Here is a 26,747-nt window from a genome sequence, read left to right on the forward strand (position 1 = left end):
AGAATGAGTAATATTTTACTTCTACCTCTAAAAATGCATTTTATCATATAAATAAAAAGACAAAAAGTACCAAAAAGCTTTTAAACATAATCCAATGAGTGTTTACAACTTGAACCATATTGCATACCATTATTCTTACTGTATCAATAGCCAAACTATGCCTCAGATATAAATATAGGAAATTTATATCTTATCTAATTATTTTTTATATAATGTTTCAGTGCTTTCAGTGTCTATATCTTAGCTTTTTATTGTGTGTCATATATGCTTGTTCTAATAATTTAAATGTTACAGGAATATAGGTTTAGAATACAGGAAGTCCACCATGATCCCACCCTATCAAGGATAGCTACCATTACCGATTTGGTTTACATTAGCAATATATTAATGTGTTATTATTTTAATAATAAGTGATAATGATAATTATTTACAGAAACATGAAAATATTTTGCCACTTTCTTTTTTTTACTTAACATTTATTTGATGTCCTTTCACGTTAGGGTATATTAGAACTATATCATTCTTTTATTAAAGAGCTGTATGATATTCAATTATAAGGATTTATTATAATTTATTAAACTAATACCTATTGACAGGTATATTCCATTATATGGATTTACTATAATTTATTAAACTAATACCTATTGACAGGTATTTGAAGGTTTGTGAGTTTTTACTCTTCATCAATTTATCAGTAAACATCTTTTATGCACCTATATGAGTGTTTCTGTTGAATAACTTCAGGGAGATGGAAAATTCAAAGGAATTAATAGTCTAATAAATATTGCCAAATACTACTGTCAAAAGCATTGCAAAGAATTTACATGTCTACCGATAGTATATAAGAAAAACTGCCCTACACACATGTCAATGTTTTTTAAATCATGCAATAACTTTTTAAAGCTGGCGTATCAAACTCACATGACCTCAAGGCCAGACAGTTCAAAAAACAAACATGAAGTAGCTCACAATAAGAAACTGGGTAGTAGAAAATCAGAAAATTGAATTAAAAAAAAAAAAGACTATGATGGCCAAAGTATATCTTTAGTATTCAGCCCTTGTCTAAATGAAATACACCTAGTTGTGATTATTTTAATTTTAAAGCATAGATGTTCCTTTACTACAGAAAGCAGTACAGTCTTTGAGGAGATAATTTTACTACATACATCTTATTATTACCTTATTTTCTTTATGTTTTTTTCAAATTTTACAGTTTTGAGAAGAATCATTCTCTCCTAGGTTTAGGATCCATTGTATGTTGTACTGTTTTTATCAACACAAATCTTCTATGACAGGTTATTATGAAAACAATAAAAAATATCATCGTATATATTTTGCCTATTTATAAACACAATTTTGTAACTCTCGTCAAGTTGGTGTAATGGCTTCAATTTTAAATATAAGATTATTTTAATACTATTAGTTATATATCAGTAAGAGAGAAAGAAGAAATGGAAATACACTACTTGTTCTGAATGTAAGCACTATCCTACTTAAACATTTATATTTAACCCAGTAAAACATCCTTGAGAAGAAAAAGAAATCCCATTATTTTAGCATGACAAAAAACAGAAGAGGAAAATTCTAGTTTCCTTTTGATAACAGTGGTTATTTTGTGGTCTGTGAGAAAGGGTGAAGGCCATGGAGAAAATTGGCTCTGCTCTCATTTTTCTAGTCCCACTGCATCAATAAACCTCTGGAAGTTTCAACATAGATCACACAATGTGAGCATGAGGCAGCTTGGCCTTCTTTTAGCACTTGTTATGCCCTTTAACCTCATGAGACTGTCAAGGAGAGATGGCCTAGTGAGGGATTCCCATTGCTACAGGAGGCACGGAAAATGGATTTCAAAGTAGAATAGTCCCTCAGTCTGAGATGAGGATGATGATTATTAAGGAGAGTTTAGAAATGAGTCAGTTATGTTACTCTGATTGTACTTTTGTATTTTTTGACCGTTATTTATACTATATTTGTTTGTTTAAAGACCTAAGAAATAAAATACCTAGAGATAAAGTAAAGCATAAAATTGCAGCCAGTTATCAGCATTTCCAATTTATACTGTATTTAATAAAAAGTTAAAGCCACCACCTTTACTGGATGTACAAGAAATAGTCATATGATGCTGACAACTGAAAATCAAACCTATGTTAAGGAAAATTCCTTAAGTGTTTGTATTCAAAATAGATCATATTATTATGTTTTGAAAAATCATTTTGATGAATAAAATACAGGTAACCCCTGTATAACATGGCACTTCTACAACACGGTTTCACGCTAACACGGTTTGAGAATTAGAGAAATCCCCAAACAACATGGAGCGTAATAAGATCTTTTGAGAGCAAAGAATATCTCATTTGAAATTAGGAAAATCCCCGAACAACACAGAACATAATAAGAGCTTTTAAGAGCAAAAGATATCTCATTTGAAATTTTTCATTTGAGCGTGGACATCGTATCAGATTTGACTGCAGAATTTTAAAATTTATTAGAATTTTAAATCCATTTTGTTCATGGAGTATTAAGTTTGGAGGATGAAGATATCTTGTTGAAAAGAAATCCCCTCGGTTAATGGTGCTTAGTAGTGATGATGAAGAAAACATTAATACATAGTAATATGTTATACTTTTGGTGAAAATTGCTTTAATAAAGATATTTCTCTTAATTAAAAATATAATAGTATGTTTTTAAATTTTTGGAAGCTCACCCCCTTTTTTGTACTAGTTCTTTGTTTCGTGTAACATGGATTCCCAAAGATGGTATTTTTTAGGAACCTAACAACCGTGTTATACAGGGGTTACCTGTATATATTTTATATATATATATATATATATATGTATATATATGTGTATATATATATATATGTATATATATATATATATATATATATATATAATTGCTAAGATTTTTTTTTAGGCATTCTAAAATAGGTTCCATCTAAAGTAGGTTCCATCTGTCAGTTTTATTTTTTCTTAATATACGAGGCCATATGAGAAAGATCTCTACCATATATTTCTTTCCCCTTTTTTTTCCTTATTTTTAATTAAAATATTTATTTTTTGCAGTCTTGAAGTGTCCTCTTTTTTATATCCTTAGTTATATGGTTTCTGTTCAGCTAGTCTTCGGATGATTCTTGACACTGATTGCTCTATAATTTAGTTGTAATTTTGATGTGATCCTGGGACAGCAGGCATAGAGTTTACCTAATCTGCCATCTTGGATCTTCTATACAGTTTTATTTCTTTAAATTCTTAAAGGTAGTCATGAGTGAGATTAAAAATAACATTGTTTCAGGAAATGTGTGCCTTAGAATGGGATAAAACTGTCCAAGAGAAACACAAATTTTTAGATGGTTATTTTTGGCTTGATTTAAAAACCTAAAGAAACAACTAAATTGAATGTGCTCTGCTTAAAATCAAAAAAGGGCAGGAAAACATAGAGCAATAACATTGAATAAGAAATCCAAGAGGGCCTCTTAATTCATCATACTTACAAAAATTTTTTAAAAACCTAATTAGAAAAAATTTTTCCATCATCTGATGTGATATTTAGATATTTAATTTCAACTTAACCCTAAGGACAACACCCAAATAGTTTGTAAATATTTTATTCATTCATTTGTTTTGAAAAATCAAAATTTGTCCTTAATAGAAAACCCTAAAGATGGCTTTTCTGTACATTTTCCCTACATTCTTTGTTTGGAATTATAGATAACTAGAACTATAATATTGTGAAAATTAGGAGTCATTCACTATAAGATAATCAAACCTATTGGAATGGAATTCTTCTGGTTTGGACTTCAGGCCCTTCTATCAGATTAGTATTGAAACTGATTGGCAGGTATCCCCATACAATACAAATTCGATATAATTTGGGCAGCTCCCTATAAAAGAAATTTTTAAGAACTTACAAGTTCTGAGCTTGTAGAATTGGGGTCAAATTACATACTCTATGCTCAGAATTTCATTTGCTTTGAAAATGTATACTCCCTTCAATAAATCCTCACAGATCTTCTATTCTATGACAATGTTGCTTGTAGATTCCTTTAGGAAACTATAAGCATACATCTGTTCTTATTCTTTGCAATTTAAAAACTTTGCAATCACGAAAGTCACTTAAGTATGGATTTTTCTCTACTGCTTTTTATTTTTTTCTCTCAAATTCCCTCTAATTCTCTTACACATCACGTTTCGTAAATGAGAGAGAATTTCCCACCTTAAGCCAAATTTATAATCTTCATAACTAACTGCCTAACTGTGGATAGGAGTTTGCTAAAATTTTAATTTCAGTTAAGTTCAACAAAGTCCCTATGTGTCCAGCACTTTGCTATGTGCTCTGGATAAATAAGCCATATTCCTCACCCTTCTGAAGCTTCAGTGCAAGGTCTTCAAGCATTTTAATCATACATTCCCACCAGTAAAAAAAAAGTTTCTGCATGTAATCCACTCCTATATATGTATTTATATATAATATAATGTATTACTGTACAAATCTATTATTTAAATCATATGATATTAAGCATAGATGTGAGAAATGATGAGGAAACATACAGATAGTAAACACTAATAATTTTACTTGGCTTCTCAAAAGATCTTGTCTACCCCATAGGTTATATGCATTATGGTTTGGAGTTCACTGGTCTAAGGGGAGGATAGCATGTAAATAAATAATTTGAATAAAGTCGTCAATTATCTGACAGTAAACATAAGGTCCTAAAACATGAAAAGTGCTCAGAAAAGACTTTCTGAAGGAGGAGTCACTAGATCTACTCACAAGCCTTTCAGCATAAAAAGTTAGTGAAGCGAAGAAAGGGGAGGAGGAGAGGAAAATAATATTCCAAACAAGAACAAGTATGCATGAAACTAAGGGGGTGACTATGAAAGAGTTCAGGACTGATGAAATGTAGAATCAAACTGAGCATGGTGAGCGAAGATGCTGAAGAAGAATGCAAAAGGCAGATGGATAATTGAGACAAGAGCTTGGATCTGATCAAAGTATGGGAAACCTTTGAAGATATTTAAGAGAGTGAATGAAGGTCATGGTCAGATATATACTTTTAGACTGAGCCTCTGGGCAGCTGTACTGAGAATGGATCTGAAGGATGCAAACAAGGAAACACATCAATTGGTTACCACTCTTATCCAGGTGAGAGATGAAGAGCAATGGAATTAAAGTGGTGGTGGTGACAATACAAGTCTCGGGAGGGGATGAGAAGTAGCGTGAGGAAAAAACTCAGTAGAATTTGGTCATCATTTTCTGGAAGTGATTGATGAAGGAGAAGGAATAATCTCAGTTACTTTGCAGGATCCTGACTTAGGCTACTTTTAACTGAGATGGTGAACACAGTAGCAGCAAAAGAGTTGGGTCAGGGAAGAAATAAGCAGTTTTTTGGGGTTTTTTTTCCTAATAAAATTTATGAATATTTCTAAATGAATAAAGTAAAAAGAAAAATCATTTGTTTCTACTTGTGAAAGGAAATATTTGTACTTCAAATACCATTTATAATATTTATGTTATTTTAAAATATTTGTGACTATTTTGGTTTAACTTCTCCCAGTCTTTTATTTACTTTAATGCTATTATATATTGAATTTATATATTATCTCAACTTTCTCATGTCTATTTTTCTCATCTAATTTGTTCTGAGTATTTTTCACGTCATTAAAATTTCTTGTAAATGATATTTTAGTGGCTGTAAATCTGAATGTACCACAATTTTTAAAATAATTCTCCAAATACAGAACATGTATTTTCAATGTTTCAAACAATTATATAATAATATAATGCCATGATACACTTCCTTTTGTCTGAAAATTTATTGCTTTTTTTGTTTTTTAATATAACAGTTTCTTTTCTTTTTTTTCTTTTTTTTTAAGGAGGGTGCAGCTCACAGTGGTCCATGCAGGGATTGAACTGGCAACCCTGGTGTTATTAGCACCACTCTCTAACCAACTGAGCTAACCAGTTACCCCAAATCTATTGTTTTATTTTTTAAGATAAGAAATCATAAGCATATAAAAGTTTCTTAACATATTTTGCTACTAATGTATTTCCATCAACAGTATATGACAGTGAAAAAGATGTGCAATAAAAATCTTTTGTTAATTTGATAAACATAAAATTACATTTTATTGACATTTCTTTGAGTACCATTGAAGATGAAGTTTTCATGTGTTTATTAGCTATTTATACTTATTTCTTATGCATGTTCTTGCATTTTTTCTAGCCCATTTTTCTACTGGAAACTTATTGTTATTAATTTGTGGATATCTTTAAATAATGAGGCTAATCACCCTTCACTAAAACTATGAAATAAATGTTTTAAGTAGTTGGCTGATTATCTTTTTATGTAATTTATGATTTCCTATCCCTTTACATTACATATATTAAATTATCTTTATTTTATAATAATAAGACCTGTTTTCAGGCAATTAGGAAACTACTGAAAAACATAAGGCAATAAATTAAATTTACACCTAACCACTTTTATTATACATTTGTATGTGCATACACACATACACATGAATTTACATAATCATCCCTTCTTCCATGCACATACATAATTTAAAAGCATAAATGGCATCATACTGTGAAAGCTATTTTATAGCCTCCTTTTTCACTTATTGTATTTCAGATGGGTCTCCAATAATAAAAAATGCTATAGATACACTTTTATTTAACCATCTCAGAATATTACTTTACATAGATATTTAATGATTTAGTTATCTCATTATTTTCAGTCATGCAGGTTCTCATTTTCATTGTTTTATATTTACAACCTCAATGAATATTTTGTGTACATAGTTTTGAGTTCATAACTGATTATCGCATGGAAGTTTTAAAAAATAATCTGGAACCCCTAAGTCAAAGATTAGGCAAGGATTAAGATTATTTGATAATAACAAATTGCCTTCTAGAAAAGTTGAACCAATTTACCTGTCCATCACTTAGAGTATGATCGGCTTTATTTCCCCACATCTTTACCAACATTGAATGTATTCATGATAATAATCCACATTTGTGTGTTTACAATATGCCACACTTTGTATCTACTTTACTTGTAAAGTATCTGAACATTAGAAAATGTAAACAGTTTGCTTAAATTACCACAGAGAGTAAAAATGAACTCAAAGTTCAGTCTAATCTTAAAAAATGATCTGTTAGTATGCCACATTATTTCTCAAAGTCATATTTGTTTATATGACCATTACATATCAAATGTCTTTGATAATTATGTTGAACTTTTTTTTTTTTTAAGTTGAGAAGTGACTGAAAATTCTTTTGCAAAAAGTTCCCACAGGGCCTTGCCAATTATCCCAATGAGGTATGTATTTTCTTAGTGATGTGTAACAACTTTCTATATTTTAATAATATTGACTTTTTGTATCTTATACATGCAGTGAATGTTATTTAAAATGTCTTTCCTTATTTAAGTTAAATTTGGAGCATTTTCTAATATACATCAATGAATTTTTCAATCAAAATCCCAGCAGGATTTTTTTTGTAAATAGCAACAAGTTGAAGCTAAAAATTATAGGGCAAGGCAAAGGAATCAGAATGCCAAAGCAATTTTGAAAAAGAAAAGGATACCCACTATCTGATCGCAAGACTTACTATAAAGCTACAGTAATCAAGACAGTGTGTTAATGGGAAAAAGTATAAATGCATATACCAATAGGACAGACTCGACAGGACAGAAATCGACCCACACAAATACAACTGATTTTTGACAAAGGTGCAAAGACAATTTAATGGAGAAAAGATAGTCTTTTTAAAAAATGGTGATGGAACTGTTGGATGTCTGTATGCAAAATACTGAACTTCAGTCTCCTATACAAAATCTTACGCAAAATTGATTATATTCCTAAATGTAAAACTGAAATTATAAAACATTTAGATGAAAAATAGGTGCAAATCTTTGTGTCCTTGGGTTAGGCAAAGAGCTCTTAGATATAACACCAAAACTAATAAGCATAAAAGAAAACATTTGATAAATATGACTATATCAAAAATAAAAACTCACTGAGAAAAACAGTCTAGAATACAAAAAACAAGCCACAGAAGGGGAATAAAATGTTTACAAATTGCACATCTCCCAAAGTATTTTTATCCAGAATATTTATAAAGAACTCTCACAACTCAACAATAGAAAACAATTCAGTAAAATTTGGGAAAAAATAAAAATATACAAAGAACTCTTAATATCCAACAAGAGGAAGAAAGAAAAAAAACACAAACGATTAAATAATGGGCCAAAGACCTGAACAGACCTCATCAAAGAAAATATACAGATGGAAAATAACCATAAGAAAATATGTTTCACATCATGTCATTAGGAAAAGGCAAATTAAAACAATCAGCTAGCACTACATATCTATTACAATAGCCAAAATTCAAAACACTGACATCAGCAAACTGTAGAGAGAATGTGAAGCAACAGAAACTCTCATTCATTGACAGTGGGAATACAAAATGGTACAGGCATTGTGGCAGTTTGGTGGTTTCTTACAAAACCAAATATACTCTTAACACATGACTTAGCAATTGCACTCCTTGGTATTTACCCAAATGAGGTAAAACTTATGTCTGTGCAAAAATCTGCACATGAATGTTTCTAGAAGCTTTATTCATAACTGACAACGATGTTCTTTGGTAATGAATGGACCAAGTTTGGTACATCCAGACAATGGAATATTTTCAACACTAAAAAGAAATGGGCTATCAAGCCACAAAAAGACATGGAGGAACCTTAAATGCACATTACTAAGTGAAAGAAGCCAATCTGAGAACGCTACACACTGTAAGATTCTAACTATAAAAACCTTCTGGAAAAGGCAAGACTATGGAGACAGAAAAAAGAGCAGTGGTTGCCAGGGGTTAGGGTGTGGAGATGAGGGGTGACAAGGTGGAGCAGGAAGGATTTTTACCGTAATGAAAATACTCTGTATAACACTACAGTGATGGATACATGTCTTTATACATCTGTCCAAAACCATACAATGTATAACACTAAGATTGGGCTTTAAGGTAAACCATGGACTTTGAGTGGTTATGAAGTGTCCATGTAGGTTCATGAATCGTAACAAATGTACCACTCTGGTAGGGGATACTGATAATGGGGCAAGCTACGCATGTGTTGGAGTAGGGGATATATGGGAAATCTCTGTACCTTCTTCTCAATTTTGTACCATAATATGCAATTCTGTAGCTTAATCAAAGAAGAGGGTTGGAGTCATTGTCATCTATGTTAATAATGAAGTCATAAGCATGGCTTTGCTTGATGAAGAAGAGCAGGAGAATAAGCTGAAATGACTCTAGGGAGTCATTTGAGCAAAAGCAAACTATCAAGAACTTTTGTGGTGGGTGGCCTGATGGCTCAGGTTAGAGTGTGAGCTCTGAGCAGCAGGGTTGCAGGTTCGATTCCCACATGGGCCAGTGAGCTGCACCCTCCACAACTAGATTTGAAGACGAGCTGCCACTGAGCTTCTGGAGGGGCGGCCGGATGGCTCAGTTGGTTAGAGCTCTTAACAACAAGGTTGCCAGTTCAATTCCCACATGGGATGGTGGGCTGCGCCCCCTGCAACTAAAAGATTGAAAACAGCGACTGGACTTGGAACTGAGCTGCGCCCTCCACAATTAGATTGAAGGACGACTTGGAGCTGATGGGCCCTGGAGAAACACACTGTTCCCCAATAAAAAATTTTTTAAAAAAAGAACTTTTGTGGGCATGTTTGTTTGGCTGCTAGAGTATTTATTGTTTTCAATGGGCTGACTTGACTCACTTATATTGTCTATGACCACCTATCCATATTTGAGTTTGTGATTCATGACTCTGTGAAAGAACACAGAAAGATGAGCCTGTGAAAGGGGCCTTCACAAAAGGGTGTACAAGGTGTGAGGTAAGCCAAGAGGGACGGATGTCACAACAGCCCAGGGAATGTGAAGGAAGAAAAATGAAGTTAACAGTGTCAAATACCCCTGGAGAGAGCCAGGCGAGATAAAGGGCTGCAGGTCATCTGTACCTTTAGAGAGAGCGTGCTCCATTAAATGGGGTTAGAAATCAGATAGCGCTGTACTCAGGAGTGACTGCATCTTAGAAACTGGAGATAATGCTTGCAGACTGCTTCTATGGAGAGCTTGAATGAATTGGGGAGGAGAGAGATTGAATGGTAGTGGCGGTGAAATCTTGTGAAGAGAGGTCAGTTTGTTTCTGGTTGTTGATTCACTTCTTTGGATAGCAGCTTGAAGAATGTGTATAGGTTGAAGGAAAGGGGCCAGCAAAGATGAAGAAGTTGAAGATAAAGGACAAAAAGGAAAGAACTAATGGCAAAAGCCTCTCAGCATCAGTGATAGGGAAAAATCTCAAACACAGGCTTTGCCTTCAGTAGCAGGAAGGACTCTTGATTCTTTAAGATGAAAGGTAAGAATGTTGATAGATGTAGCAGTTTGATACTGGAGGGAAACGCAAAGATACACAAGTAGTTTCCATAGAATGACCTCAATTTTCTTGTTAAAATAGCAGGTGTACTGAGAGAGGTGGGGAGAGATTGTATGGTGTAAGTGGGGTGAGAAACCTTTGGAACAGTGGCTGATCACAGAGCGAAAGGATTAGTGAAAGCTACTGAACAGCTAACTCAGATTAGAAACCCACACATCTGCAGTGGTATAATTTGCTCCTGTAGCACTCATGTGCCTGGAGGTAAGAAAAGAGAATAGTCATTGTATTTGGATTCAAGGTTGCATATATGGTGTAAGAAAGGACAATCTGTAGAATGGAAGGTAAGCTGCTGGTATACAAGCCAAATTTTAAGCAAGACTTGGAGAATGTGGAAAGATCCAGGTCTCATTGAATTTGGAAAAAAAGAAAAAAAAAAGTGAGAGAAAAAGGGTTTAATTTCATTTGTAACCTAACATCACTCCTGACTTAATCTTAAGTTTTTACCTTATTTTTCCTTTTCCCTAATTGTTTTCTTATTTTACATTCACTCATTATTTTGTAAGACCATTTTAGATACAAGGTCAAGTATAAGCAGATAAAAGAAAACTGAAACCACACAAATGGTCAAACAGAGGTGAGTTCCACCTTAACAAGGGAGGTTAGAATTTAAAGTGTCTCAGTTGAGTTCTAATTGAGAACAAGATGCTGTAAGGTGGTTAGGTTTTGTGGTTTATAGGGAGTGGACGTTTATTGAGGTTGCAGAGGTGAAGGTATAATCAGTGGTTCTCATCTTGTGATAATTTTGTCCCAGGGTCGTTGGGCAATGTCTGGAGACATTTTTGGTTTTTACAACTGGGGGGTGGAATACTATTGGCATCTAGTGCCAGGGATGCTGCTAAACATCCTGCAATGCACAGGACAGCCACCACAGCAAAGAATCATCTGATGAAAATGTCAACAGTGCTCAGCCTGAGAAAACTGGATTATATAAATTGTAAGAATGAGGGAAGAATGAGAATGGTAGAAAATTTTCTGGAGAACCATTGAAAAAAGGTGCAGCCGGAGGAACCACCTACAGCACAGGCATGCCAGGATATGTGAGACTGAAACATGTGTATCTGTGGGTGGTAGTTGGTGAGAGGATGGAAGAGTCGTTATTTGGCAGAGTCTCTGGAGAAACGGATTTGTGGTACAAATTTGCATAGGATTCCTGGGTTTAGCTTTTGTAAAGCATACATAAGGGGGAGGAAAGCACGGATATTTAAGAGAAAGCATACGCAATTTTCTACTTACTTTTGAAAAGTCACATTTCGGTTACTCTTAAGAGTTTCTAGTTCTTAACTTCGAAGTTTCCAGATGAATGCAACAAAGGTTAACACTGGTTTGGAAGGAACCTATCTCTGACACAATGACATGACATGAGAAGTCATCTTTTTTTCCCCATAACATTCCACCGACTCCCCTAGATGTCTCATTCTTTCTTTTCGTTTGGTTTTTCCCAAAACAGACAATACCAGTTGCCTTTTCTTTTTGATCAACGTCATAGAGCTGACCATTTCTTCTGGCTACAATACAACATGTAATAAACACCCTCTGCTTTGGCTTACTTAAGACAGACCCTCTAACAATGATGACCTTTACTTTGAACTTCTTTTAATACTCCAATACCAGACATTTATTTCCTTTAGATGATGTGTTGTTTATAATACCTGCCTTTTGGAAGACTGAAGGAGTTGCAATATTTAATAGGTTTTAAGAACCCCTAATCCAAATTTTGTTTATTTGGATGGCTAGATATTTCTTTCACATTGACTTATTAACAATGAAAAGAACTGATTTAACTACTATTTCTGAAACAAAATTGGCTAAACCTTTCAATTCTATCTACTAACGTCAAGACTGAATGACTTTTAAGATAATTGTCAATTTATGTGATGGATTCATCTATAGTTTAGCTGGACAGTGTTATCTGGGCCATAAACACCTCCAGATTCCTGTGGTCAGCACCTAACATTTAATAGAAAAATTCCAATCCGATTATCATCAAAAGAAACCAGATAACTCATTTTATAATGATCAAAAATAGATTGATTTCATTTCCAAATCTAATAAGTCAAATATACAAAAGAAGACATATGTCCTTTAAAAAATTAGGGTATCATGTGAATGAGGTAGTATTTAAATAATTCTCCTCAATCTTCAATCCCAGTATTCAGTGTTCTCCTAAAAGTAGGAATGATGATTAAAATAAATATATATATATATATATATATATATATATATATATATATATATATAGACTTCTAGCACCATGTATCATCTATACGTATTGTCATAGTGATCGTCAACTACTTAAGATTTATAGTATTTATTCAATTTGAAGAAATGAATTGGCCCTCCCATACACAGATAAATATAGTCTTTACCCTTTTAGTAAGTGAATGGATTAATCCACATTTAATTGTATATTTCTTTATTGCAAACATTTTGACAATATGTGTCTGTAGTAAATGTGTTATCACTTAAAAAATTATGTCTTTTCTTTCTGGCAAAATCAAGGCAGACGCACATTCGTTTTTTATATATATATATATAAATTAACAACATTTACCTTAGCAAATGATGATTTAGAAAACTTACCAGCAGGTGTTGTATTTCATCACACTTGTTTTTAGTTGGCACAATGTGGGCAAAAGTAGTATTTATTTCTTTTGTGTAAATTATGCAGTACTAAGTTGTTAGGATTATTTTAAAATTCCATTGCTCCTTATACTGTATATTCCTTTTCCCGTTTTCTTTACTTTATAGCAGTATCACTATTTAACATAATACATAATTTGCTTTGTTTTTATGGCTTATGTGTTTCTACCCACTAGAATGTAATTTGCCCTAAGGCAAAAACATTGCTACATTTTTTTAAAAATCTTTTTCTTATTTTTTCCAGTTGCTTTTACTTATTACTTTTTTCAAGTACAGTTGACAAACTAATATTATATTAGTTTTAGGTCTACAGTATAGTAGGTTAGACATTTATATAACTTACCAAATTATTCCCCTGATACGTAAGTCTAGTACCCATCTGACACCATTCATAGTTATTACAATATTATTGACTATATTGCCTATATTGTACTTCACATCCCCATGACTATTTTGTAACTGTCATTTTGTACTTACTGATCTCATATCTTTTTCACCCCGCCCACTAACACTTGCTCCCACCTGGCAACTATCAGTGTATTTACATATCTATATTTATTTCTCTTTTGTTTTTTTATTCACTTTGTTTTTTAGATTCCACATATAGGTGAGATCATATGATATTTGTCTTTGTCTGACTTATTTCACTTATTAGCACAATACCCTCTAGGTCCTTCCATGTAGTCACAAATGGCACAATTTCATTGTTTTTTATGGCTGAATAATATTCCATTGTATATATGTACCACATCTTTATCCAATCACCTATTGATGGGCACTTAAGTTGCTCTCATATCTTGGTTATTGTAAATAATGCTGCAATGAACATAGGGATCATACATCTTTTCAAATTATTGTTTTGGATTTCTTCTGATAAGTACCCAGAAGTACGATTGCTGGGTCAAAGAATGGGATTCATAGAATTTTAGAAGGATTGCTGGTTAGCTTTTTTTTCTAAACTATGCATGTACATGTGTGTATATTGTAACCAAAGATAAAAAAAAAATGAAAACTATGCTAAATAGTTGTATATTCCTTAACAAATCATAAATAAAATGTTATAGGGATGCCTAATATGTATTTATTTTTATGTTAACAGGGCTACTCTTTAAAAAAGTGAAGCATATTATAATTTGGTTTTCTACTAAAACAATATTTTCTTTTAACGATCTCCAATTGAACCAAATAATACATTTATGGTATAAATTACTTTTTTTTAATTTTGAAGAGATTTTGTTAAAAATGTGTATTTTAAGTAAGAACATTTTTCTTATTATCTAATTACACATTAGCAATAACAACTTGGAACAGTTACAGTTATATCTCAGATATGTAAAGCATGAAAATAATGTATAAACTGCTAACCTTGAGACCTCATGAACTCCAGTATATTCCTGAAGACTCTATGCCTCTGAAAACATCTTTTTAGTCTGTTGATATCTTCTTATTTTTTCCTTTAAAAAGAAAATTTGTTTCAATATAGTATATAAGAGTATATTTTCAAAGAGTAAAGCTAATTACAAAGTGTAAACACAATGACCCAGAGGAAAATCAATAGAAATCTTGACATATAGGTAAGGCATTAAATATCAAACTGAATAACTGTATTGTACATAATTTAGAGCAGAAAAAAATATCCATTTTAGAAGAACGTAGTAAACATCTAATCATCGATACACACTTTCATGCATTTATTTACTTGTTAATCAAATATTTCTATGAACAAGTTAAAGGCTTTCCATCTTATTAATCATCATTGAGTTAGATATAAGTAACTTTGTAGTCTCCAGGAGATAGATTTGTATTTTCAAAACACACAAAAATCCAGGAAAATTTACCAAAATGTTATAGCTAAATAGTTGTTGAAAATCACAATGAATATTTATTGCATTTTTTTTGTTTGCTTAAAGGCAAGTATTTAATCCTAAAATTAACTCAAACATTAATACATTCTGGTGCTAAGATTACTTAGACTTAAAAAAATTAAACAAAAAATTCTATAAATAAACATGATTTAAGAAAAATCTTTTTTTTTTAAATTATAGTGCCATTATTCAAAACGATTAGTGCAATAATTTAAAGAGGTGATGAAATTCTGGTAGTAATTACACACTTTTATTTCCTCAGAATAATATGTATATAATCACTTTTTTAAAAGAATTAATGAACTTTCCATTCTAATATGTTAAGGTAAGTCATTATGTCCACACACAAATGTTTTAAGAAATTTCTTAAAAAATAAGGTCAAGAAACTTGTAAAGTGTGGTTCATTTATTGTGTTTCTACAATAGGCAGAAATCAACTATCTCTCACTGATTATAGACAACAATAGCTAGTATAGAAATGGGTTACTTGAATGAAGAAATAGCCTGAGCAAGGAATTTATGCTGATGTTGTTCAAGCAAGCTTAAAATATCAAAAATCTTTAAGAAAAATAAAATTGTCTGAGGAAGACTGTGTTTCCAGGAGCCTCTGTGTCCCTTTAAACTGTATGTGTATCTTCATGGATATGTATGGATACACCAAATTAGAACAAACTACAATATCTGTAGTACAACAGTAGCACAGTGTTTTCAAATTGTGGTTGGAATTATAGAACTAATAGAGATTACTGAATCCAGCTGGGTTCGAGAAACCCAGATTCAGTAAAAGAACTTGAGAGATTTTTGAAAGATTTATTCAAATTCAATTTTAAGTATAATTTTAAATATCTTAAAATTCTGTTCAGAACATTACACTCAAATGATGACAAACGAAAGACCACTGAAGCAATAACTTGCATCACCTGTGCACTCACTTTGAGCAATATTTCAGAATACAACTTTTTCTGCCTCCACTGTTAATGATATATATCCTGAGATTGCAACTCAAGCAATTAAAAAATCAACAAGCAAGCCTGCTAACAGATCTCTACCTGCTTATAATGTGTCCATTGAATACAAACGTTAAAAAAAATTATTTGCAATTAAAACAAAATACTAAAAATGAATTACATGCTACATTGAGTATGTCTATAAGTGTCATTTATAATCTCAAGTCAAATTTTCTTGTTAATGGAAATTAATTACATATTATTTAAATGTCATTTTTACCTGTTGAGGTCTCATTTAAGGTTTTATCCTAAAAATACGTATTTGCTGCTATAAAAAAGTGGGAAACTGCTATCTAGTTCAGTCTCCCTATTTTACAAATAAGAAAACTGACTACTATATATTTGAGACATGTAGCTAAATCTAAAAGAAGAACTTAAGATTTTTTTGACTACCTGTGGTTGAAATTAAATTAAAAACATAATTGTATTTTCAACCAAATAAATAAGTCTTTCTTTAGGCATTTAAGGTAGCCTATTGAGAGAAGCAAAAGTATTAAGAAATCTAGTGATCTAAATGTACATACCTGCAATGAACCTGTACTTTATAAAGAAGCAAAGGACCCCTGGGCAGTATAAAAGAGGGACTCAACTGTTTGAAAGTCAGAGACATAAAAATATATTTGATAGAAAACTAACTGAGGCCAGCCCAGCCTCAGGAGAGAGTCCATCACAAAGGAAGAATTCTGGAAGAACAAGTCACAGTCAACACATAGTTCCAAGTGTTGGGGATATGAGGATCAGTCAGTTTAAGGCACATTGTACAGTAGTAGATGCTAGAAGAAACCATTCCAATTCAGCACCTTGATTGTGTGGATGTAACTTGGAAATACTGGCTGCGTGAGACTGTGAGGAAGTGTGTGTGCACACATGTGAAAGAAAGCATGTGAAGAGTTGTGGTACTAAGATGTACAGGTCAACAGCACTCAGTCTGGGACCCAGGCAACTCTGCAGAGGAGTAATCCCTAGATATTGTACCTCAGAAAGACTTAGGGGCTGCTATTCTTCCGGCAGGCCCTCTGGGCACATCAGTGGTGGTCTACACAAGATCTGTGGGAACTGCCATTTTCCTGGTAACCTACGTCTATGAGTTGAATATCCCCAGCATGGCCTGTTGTACCACTACTCAAATGGGATCCCATTCCTATCGGTGGCCTTAGCAGTGACAAGTGACTGACTTGTAGATAAATATACCCATCCAAGGTACTCTGGAAAATATTCAAGGAGGGTGAAATTTATAAAAGACTCAGAACATGTATACTAATGTAAATGTAAAGCCATTTGTCCTCACACATTTTTTTTTGTGCTCATCTAAAGAGTCCCCATTTCTGATTATGAGTTTTACGAAAAATAAAATATACATGAACTTACATTATCATTTAGAAATGTGCACTTAACACTTATGGGTTCATATCTGGTCTTTTCTGACACCTGGGGTTCAACTGAGAAATTCCCTTAGAAATAGTTTTATTACTTTAAAAATTCCTGCAATATTTAAGGCCTAGAGGGAAAGGTGAACACCACCTCTGCTTGATCCAGGCCCCCCTTGTTTTCCCAGTTGCCCATGGACATTACTGCAATTCATCCTACAAATCCCAGCATCTATTCGGAGGGGCAAGGGTCAAGGCACCCGCCCATGTTTTTCACCATGTTGTCTAAAGGGCACCTTTAGAAGGTCATTTAGGCACAAAGTTCTTGTTGGCGTGTTTTAATCAATAGCCGTGCTAGACTTCACTGAGATCCCTGAAGGTCACATCTCAAGGGTAGCCATCACTGAGCTATATAAGCTTGTTATTTTTAATGGACGATTCAATGATTAGCTGTAAGGAAATACAACTTGTTTAAAATACTATTCTTATTGTGTTTCTGTCTTTAAAAACAAATATTTTTTGCAAATGCTGGGGTTTCAGGAATAAACTTTTTCCTCCCAGAATCACAGAATTTGAGACCTCTAAGCTGACCACTTCTGCATGTCTGGAAGTCTGGCTCGTACCCGTCAAGGAGCACAAGTGACGAAATGTGAATTTCCTGTTCAGTGTTTCTAAGGTGATAATAAGACTTATAAGTTCAATAGTTTAATTGCATTTGCAATTGCGACACAAACTACCGTATTGCATAATTAATATGCCTGCAACAAGCAAAAGCATCATTCATTCTGAAGGACAGCTCCCTGACTGTAGCAAAGAGCCTAGAGCAAAGAAATCTAACAGGAAAGATCAATCTGCCATGTAGTTTGACCCTATTTTTTAAGAGAATAAAACCTCACTGACAGTCATATCGATTCCATTTAGAATTATTTGTAAGTAACAGTTCCACTTCAATTCTGTACCTTCACTCACATGCTGAAGTGCAATTATCAAAATATACACACAACCTTTAATCCACTCATTTAACAAACAATAAAAAATAAATTTCCATTTTTTCCTAACATGTGCTGAAGTGTAATAATCAATATCACATGATCAAAAAAGTTTCCAAAGTGATAATAGTACTTAGTCATTCTATTTCAGTAAAGTGGACAAGTTATTGAAACAAATTAAATCAATCCTAGTTAGGCTATTTATATATCAGATAGTCCCCACTGGGTTCTTCTACTCAATCAGTTGTGCTTGAAGGTATGCAGAGAGTTCTCTAAAATTGTTCAGTTAGATCTCTGTGTAAAGTCATGGGAAAACATATAACCATAATTACTGGGAATTTGCATGAATTATAACAGCATATAAGTGAAAAATTAGTTTAAAAAATTAAAAACATGAAGTAGATAATGTCCCAAAATATTGTACATTAGCAAGACTGAACCAAGAAGAGGTGCAAACTTGACTGGATAAATTATCATAAAAGGGATTGAAAAGATGTTTCAGGTTCTATCATCGCATAGACACATAGCATCAGCAGGGTATAGGGAAGCCTTAAAAGGACATTTACAACAAGAGTCTCCCAATTGTTTAGATCATATGCTTCACCAATAAAAAAGCTTCTTGACCTCTACACACTTTTCACGCACCCCATTCAGGTTCACACTGCCCCACTTACCCAATTTAGGGTCCATCATTAATCATGGTAGTCTCTCCCTTGCATTCGATCTCGTATACACTCACAAGGCCTTTCTGTCTCTTCTTCAAATCGATGTGACAAAAAATTGGAAAATAAAAAATCACCTAAGTAAGTTCACCTGTCTTCCTACTATGAACCTGCCCCTAGTAGCTGAACAGATGATTATTAACTAGAGAAAATGTAGAATACTGCATTACTGGCATAACTATTGATACATGATAAAGGCTTCAAGAGAGTCCCCAGTAGTACCTGACAATCTTATCATATTTTCCATATTAATTCATGTTCAACTCTGATCCCATTAAAAGAGTCAGTCATCTGTATTCCTTTTCAATTCTTCAACATTTTTCCCATCTTGTCTCTTTGTTTATGATATTGCTTCTAAGAAAATTGGAAGAAGCATAATTCCGTTTCCTCTTCTCACCACTATATCCTGTATATCCCTGATATCTATACCCATATAATCAGCCTTCAACCCTGTTATAATGGAGAAATTGTTCTTTCTCCCACCTAATGTCAACCCCTTCTTTTAAGTCTCGGTTTCCATTTCCTTTCGCCAATTTTAGGTTTTTGCTACTTCAATTATCCTCTTTCTCTTCTGTATTGTCATTTTTTCTGCATTTTACTAGATAATTCCTATCTATCTGCAAATATGTTGTAATATCTCCCAACTTAAAAAAAAAAATTTCCTTTACATCAGTTCCCCATCTCACTACCACCTTATTTCTCCATTCTATTTTATAGCAAATCCCCAAGAGGGCATACTCCATTCCTCAGATAAAATTCTGTATTGAACTCTCCAAAATTAGGCTTTATTTTTACAGTCCCACTGAAATAGTAATATCAAAGTCAGCCTTGAACTTGGATATTGCCAAATCCAATGGTAAATTTTTAGCCCTGATCTTCCTTAATATCTCAAGAGACTTTGACTCAATCACTTTCATTTACTTGAAACATTTCTTTACTTGGCTTCTAGGACACCATGCATGAGATAGGCTAATCTCTTACCTCATTTGCTGCCCTTTCTCAATCTCCTTGCCTGATTTCTCCCATTCTTACCGACCTCTATATCCTTTAGTGGACTGACACTCCTTCTCTATCTAAGTCTTTCCTAGGAAAGCAGATCCTATGTCTTTAAATACCACCATTTATGTATGACTCCCAAATTTAGATCTCTAGCCTGAATCTCTCATCTCTGAGTTTGAGATTCTTATATCCTCTGCCTACTTTACTCTATAGCTCCACTTGAATAGCTAATAGGCTTTACAAACTTAACTTGTAAAATAATAACAAAAATGAAAGAAAGGAAAACCATACTCCAGACTTTCTCCTTTACCTCAGTCTTTCCCATTTCAGTAAATGGCATCATTATTTACCGAGTGACTCGTACTAAATTCCTAGCTCCTCGAGAAATGGCTTATTTCTCAAGAATTGCAGCAGGATAGATACAAGATGAACCTGCAGCATCTTATAGTGATGGGAAGTAAGGAAAGAAAAAAAAGAGGCACAGCAAAAGGACACAGAACCTACCCGAGAAAACTCTCAATGGTTAAAGTTGGAATAATTTAAGCAATAAAAATTAACGATATTATTAGATTATAACCCAAAGAATAAAAATGAACATTATGAGTCTATATTGACATAAATAAAGACTGAATAAATAAATAGAAGATAAGGAACAAAGCTTCCTTACAAAAGAATTCCAAACATATGCAGATACCCTCCCTACTTCAAGAAGTGGAGCTTGATCCCCACCCCCACCTTAAGTGTAAGCTGTATTTAGTAAGTTGCTTCCAAAGAACAGATTATGGTAAAAGAAAAATAGTAATGTTACAGTGGAGAAACCTAGCAGACACCATCCTAATCAAATGACTAACAATATCACCAGTGATACATCATGCTGATATCATTAACTCTCTGATACGATTTAATACAAAGTATACTTCACTTCTGTAGTATCCTCCACCCAGATCCATAACTACAGTCTAATCATGAGAAAACCCCAGAAAAAAAGAAATGTAAGGAATATTCTAACTGTATTTGTCAAAATAGTCAAGGTCATGAAAAACAAGGAAAGACTGAGAAACTGTCACCAATGAGAAGAAACTGATGAGATGTGATGACTACATTTGATGTGGTACCCTTGAATAGATCTTAGAATAGGAAAAGGACATCTATGGATAAACTCTGAACTCTGAAATGAGTCTATGGTTTGGTTAATAGTACTATATACCAATGTTAGTTTCTTTGTTTGGGTAAGTGTACCATGTTGTGTAAGATGTTAACATTGGGGAAGCTGAGCAAAGGGTCTGTGGGAACAACTCTGTGCTATTTTTGCAATTTTTCCAATAATCTAAAATTATTACAAAGTAAAAATTTAGTTTAAAAAGCCTAGGAATTCATTTTTATCTCTTTCTTTTAAACCCCATATCCAAACAATCAGTCTCTTCTGTCAGTTCTACCTTTAAGACAGGAGTGTCCAAACTTTTTCCAACGTTTTTTACCAAGGGCCATATGCGGTAAAATATACAAACAGCCGGGCCACTCACTCGAGGTGAAGTACGTATTGCCTCACCTGGTTTATTTAAGTAAACTAAATATATTTTTGGAATTTGCTGCGGGCCAATAAAAAATGGATTGCGGGCCGCAGCTGGCCCGCGGGCCGCAGTTTGGACACCCCTGCTTTAAGATATATCCTGAATCTGACTATTTCCCATCAAGTCTCCACATCTCTCACTTCTCCTACCTGACAATAACCTCCCACTTGGTATCTTTGTCTTCTCCCTTGGCTCCTCCATTGCCTATTCGAACAAGTGTTAAGCTCTTTACCGACATCTCACATTTGCTCTTCTATCTCTTTAGAAGTCTCCTTCCATTCCACATATTGCATGGCCTCCTCCCTCACTTCACCACGTCTGTATCAAAATAGAATCTTTTTGGAGAAGCCTCTTACTACCATCTTCTTTAAAATAGCCACCCTTATTCCTAAATCCTAACCTTGCTTTATTTTTCTTCATAGCACATTTATGACATTATCGTATTATTCACTTATTAGCTTATTATTCTTCTTGACTAGCAATGTAAACATCATGAGGGCAGGGAATTTATCCTGTTCAATGAACAAATAAACATCTATTGCTTGTGACTTATGGGAAAAGTGTAATTGCACCCAAAGCTGGTAGAAGTATGGGTTTTGCTGCCTTTCTGAAGAAGCAATATACCAATATCTATTGAGTCAATTTTCCTACTCTGAGAAATCTATCCCATAAAAAGTAAAGCACCAGTATGCAAAGTCAGTTTCAAAAGAACATGCATTACAGCCTTGCTCATAAACATAAAAACTAAGCTGAAACAAATGAATGCTCATAGGGGAGAGATTGATTAAAATGTGATATTTCCATACCTTGGAATATTTTGCAGCCATTAAAAAGAATAAAATAAGAGCTATAAAAAATAACATAGAAAATTTCCATAAAGTATTATTCAATTAAAAAAAAAGATGAAGAAAAATTTATATATGGTTCATTTTGAAAAAAATAGTTCTGGGAATATGTATGTATGTTTATCTATGAATATGATATTAAAAATATAAAAGAATATTAACTAGGTCAATAAGAGTGACCTACCAGAGCAAGAGAGGTGGATGAAGGACAAAGGAGAAAGAGAGGGAAAAGCCAAGCAAAATAAAAAGAGAGAAAAAAGGAAGGACAAAGGGAGGAAGACAGAAGATTTAAACAAATTCTGTAATATATTTATGACCTCACATAAAAACTCATCATGCATGTCTACATTAAAGAGAATTATTCAGGGAAATCAATTTTGAAGCACAAAAATTTGTTTGGACATTGGGCCCACATTTTTTTTCAGGCAGAAACCAACTTTTAAATATCAAATTGATTGCCGGGTTCCTTAATTTCAGAGAAAAATAGAAAATCGCTGCTAGAATTGATCAGATTCCCAGGAAATGCATAAATTCTTACAGATGGCCTTAGGAACACAGCTAAACTGCAGAGTGTTAGTCAGTGTACTTTCATGCTCAGCTGCAGAAAATAGAAATCAAACCTAAAAAAAGAAAAATCAGTATCTACTGACAAGAATAAAAAAGGAAGATCTTTCCAGCATTTGTTCTCTCAAGTTTTAATGGAGCAGCCTACGTACTGTAGCTGTCTTAATTGTGATGGGCATTTTCCCTCTTGGAAACCAGAGGGTTACTGTCCCACAGGGTAGAAATGCCTGAATAAAGTCTTGAATGCTTGGTGGGGCTACCCTGAAAACTTTCATTTTCTTTTAAAAACTGAGGAACAAGTCAGACTTTCTGTCATATAAGAATATGTCCTTACCTCCTGTGCCACAATAAGACGTAAAAAAGCCTCCCACAGATTTCCCTCTAGAGAGTGCCCAGCATCTAATATTTAATAAATGTTTTTTCAACTTCTTTACATTTCAGAAACATTGCGTGCTGTGGCAGAGTGATCTGTCCCCAAATTGGTCTGCCTGTAACATCATAGAGTACATGGTTCCAATATCAAGTATAAAGTGTGGATAAAGAAAAGAGGGATCCATTCTGGACATACAATGGATTTCATTACAGAAGTCTATTTGTATATGGACTTCAAAATAGTTGACTTTATAATCAAGTGATTTTACCATAAGGTGAGTACTGAATGAACTGTGGGTGAATATGTTTAAAAACATGATGAGAGAAAGGCAGAGTCAATGCAGTTGGGAGAGAAATATTAGTGGCATGGTAACATAATAAGTGCGTAGGCTCTAGACTACCAAAAACACAGGTTGACATCTTTCTGATGTTTTTCATCTTTCTTACCTCTGTGACTTCGGGCAAATTACTTAACATCAGTTTCTCCATCTGTTAAATGGGCATATGAACTCTGGTTTTGTATTTTGTAGGGAAGATAAGTAAGGCATTTAAAACAACATGTGACTCATAGCAGATCTTTAATGTATTAATTCTCTTTATTAACCATAAAAAGGTAAAAAAGGACAGAATAGGATAGGATCTTTAAAAATATTAAAGGCAATTGGTGTGAGATAGTTTCACTATTCATTTATGAAGAATTTTATTGTATATTATAGTGCTGTTTTCAAAAATAATTTAGATCTTCATATTTATTAACTATGGGATGAAAATGAATTATTAATATGGTAGCCATTATTATTGGTCACCCAATATATTTTTAATCCTCCCATTTTTGTTCTGGTAACATACTCTACGTCTCATTATTTTTATTACAAAAATGGGTAAATGAATGAGATCTAGCCAATCAAAGGACCTCATATCTTGGCCAGTTATTGGTTTAGTGAAAGGCATGTGACCAAAGCTAGGGTTATCAGTCAGGGTTCAGTTCAGAAAAGAGTCAATACTATGTGATCCAATGGAAGGAATCTCATATAGTGAACTAGATATAAATTTGGTGTTTTGTTGTTGTTGCTGTTATTGTTTTCTTTCTTTCTTTTTTAAAGAGCTGTGTTGCCAAACAAAACAGAGAAAACAAAGGAACTCAGAGATTAGCAACAATAGGAAGATGCTTACGCCCGGCTACCTGGAGGCACAAAGGAAGGAGTGATGTCACTAGAGCCCAAGACCTGGTGCTTACCGGTGGGAGGCAGATCTGCTGCATGGGGGCTGTGACCATAAAAGCAGTGTTATTACAGCAAGGGCTGGAACCATAGAGAAGATGCAGTGACCACTGGAAGGAGATACCACCTGATGCATGGATGAGTGGGTTGGAATACTCTGATTTATCCCTTCATCCTGCTTTCCATTGTCCCACTGGGGCCTTTTATTAGCTAAATCCATATGAAGTCAGAGGAAATGCAATTTTCAGAGGAAGGGCAAGACTGGACCTGAACACAAGTGGACACATAATTGACACATTAAGAAAATCCTCACAAAGACATCAGTTATTTCACCATTTACACTGTTGGAGCCAGAAGTGGCAGAGACTGCTCCTTAACTTCAAGATCACAGTGCTAGGAAGATGTATATGTCTCGTATGTGGAGGCACATAATCTTCCACAGATCATTAAGAAAAGCTATAACCTCATATGCAGTAGAAGAAAATGAGGACCTCCCATCAAAGGAGAGATACAAATAAAAGGGGCTAGGGAGGGCACCTGAGGTTGTCATTTGAGCCCGAGACCATTTTTTCCTGATATGACCCTTGTCTTTCTCAGTTACATAAACTAAGATACCTTTTCTTTATTTAAGCTAGATTGTGTAGGGCTTTTTTTAACTTGCAATAAAAAGTCTTGACTAATATGACCATATTCGTTAACTAAACATTTTAAAGAGATGCTAGGATAAATGCCGAATATCACCAGTAAACAAAATGAAATTAAAGAATGGATATACAGAAAGAGAAATTAAGAAAACAATCGTATTTACAACTGCATCAAAAAAATGAAATAAAATAAAGTACTTAGGAATAAATTTAACCAAGAAAGTAAAACACCTGTACTCAGAAAATTATAAGACATTGAGGAGAGAAATTAAAGAAAATACAAATGGAAATACATACCATGCTCATGGATAGGAAAGAATTAATAAAGTTAAAATGTCCATACCCAGATGTTTATATATTACTGTGTCCATACCCAGAGCAATATAAAAATACAATGCAATTCCCTATCAAAATACCAATGGCATTTTTCACAGAATTAGAACAAATAATCCAAAAATTTATATGGAACCATAAAAGACCCTGAATAGGGTGGCCGGTTGTCTCAGTGGTTAGAGCATGGTCCTCATAATACCAAGGTCGCTGGGTCGAGTCCCACATGGACCAGTGAGAAACAACGGCTTCAGCTTGGAGCTGAGCTGCCGATGGGCAGCCGGTTTGCTCAGTGGTTAGAGCACGGTGCTCATAACACCAAGGTTGCTAGTTCGAGTCCCACATGGGCCAGTAAGCTGCACCCTCCACAACTAGACTGAAAAAAACAAAAACAACGACTTGACTTGGAGCCGAGCTGCGCCTCCCACAACTAGATTGAGAAGAAGCGACTTGACGTGGAGCTGATGGGTCCTGGAAAAACACACTAATATTCCCCAATTAAAAATAAATAAATACATAAAAGACCCTGAATAACCACAATCCTGAGAAAGAAGAACAAACCTGGAGTTATCATGCTACTTGACAACAAATTATACTACAAAGCTATAGTAATCAAAAAAGCATGGTATTAACACAAAACGAGACACACAGATCAATGGAACAGAATAGAGAACCCAGAAATAAATCTATGCCTATATGGTTATATAATCTATGACAAAGAAAGCAAGAATTTACATTGGGATAAAGACAGTCTATTTAATAAATAATGCTGGGGAAGCTGGACAGATACAGGCAAAAAAATGAAACTGAATCACCTTCTTACACCATACACAAGAATAAACTCAAAATGGATTAAAGACTTAAATGTAAGGCCTGAAACCATAAAACTCCTAGAAGAAAATATAGAAAGTAAACTCTCACACATTTCTCTTAGTAATATTTTTACTGATAGATCTTCTTGGTCAAGGGAAACAAAATTTAAATAAACCAATGGGACTATATAAAACTGAAAATTTATTTTGCAGCAACGGAAACCATCAACAAAACAAAAAGACATCCTACTGAATGGGAGAAGATATTTGCCAATGATACATCTGATAAGGGGTTAATATCCAAA

At 33.7% G+C, this 26,747-nt stretch overlaps 1 protein-coding gene across 2 annotated transcripts in view; it reads right to left on the bottom strand.

The window, feature by feature from the left end:
* CSRNP3 (cysteine and serine rich nuclear protein 3) overlaps window positions 1-26,747 on the bottom strand; it is a 192,253-nt gene that overhangs the window by 133,292 nt on the left and 32,214 nt on the right. For both annotated transcript variants that reach the window (XM_033112467.1, XM_033112468.1), the window contains exon 3: window positions 14,501-14,589. In XM_033112467.1, the coding sequence (XP_032968358.1) occupies window positions 14,501-14,513 (13 nt within the window). In that variant the 5' untranslated portion in view covers window positions 14,514-14,589. The remainder of the gene's footprint in view (window positions 1-14,500; window positions 14,590-26,747) is intronic.

The sequence above is a fragment of the Rhinolophus ferrumequinum genome, chromosome 8, assembly GCF_004115265.2.
Source record: "Rhinolophus ferrumequinum isolate MPI-CBG mRhiFer1 chromosome 8, mRhiFer1_v1.p, whole genome shotgun sequence".
NCBI lineage: Eukaryota > Metazoa > Chordata > Mammalia > Chiroptera > Rhinolophidae > Rhinolophus > Rhinolophus ferrumequinum.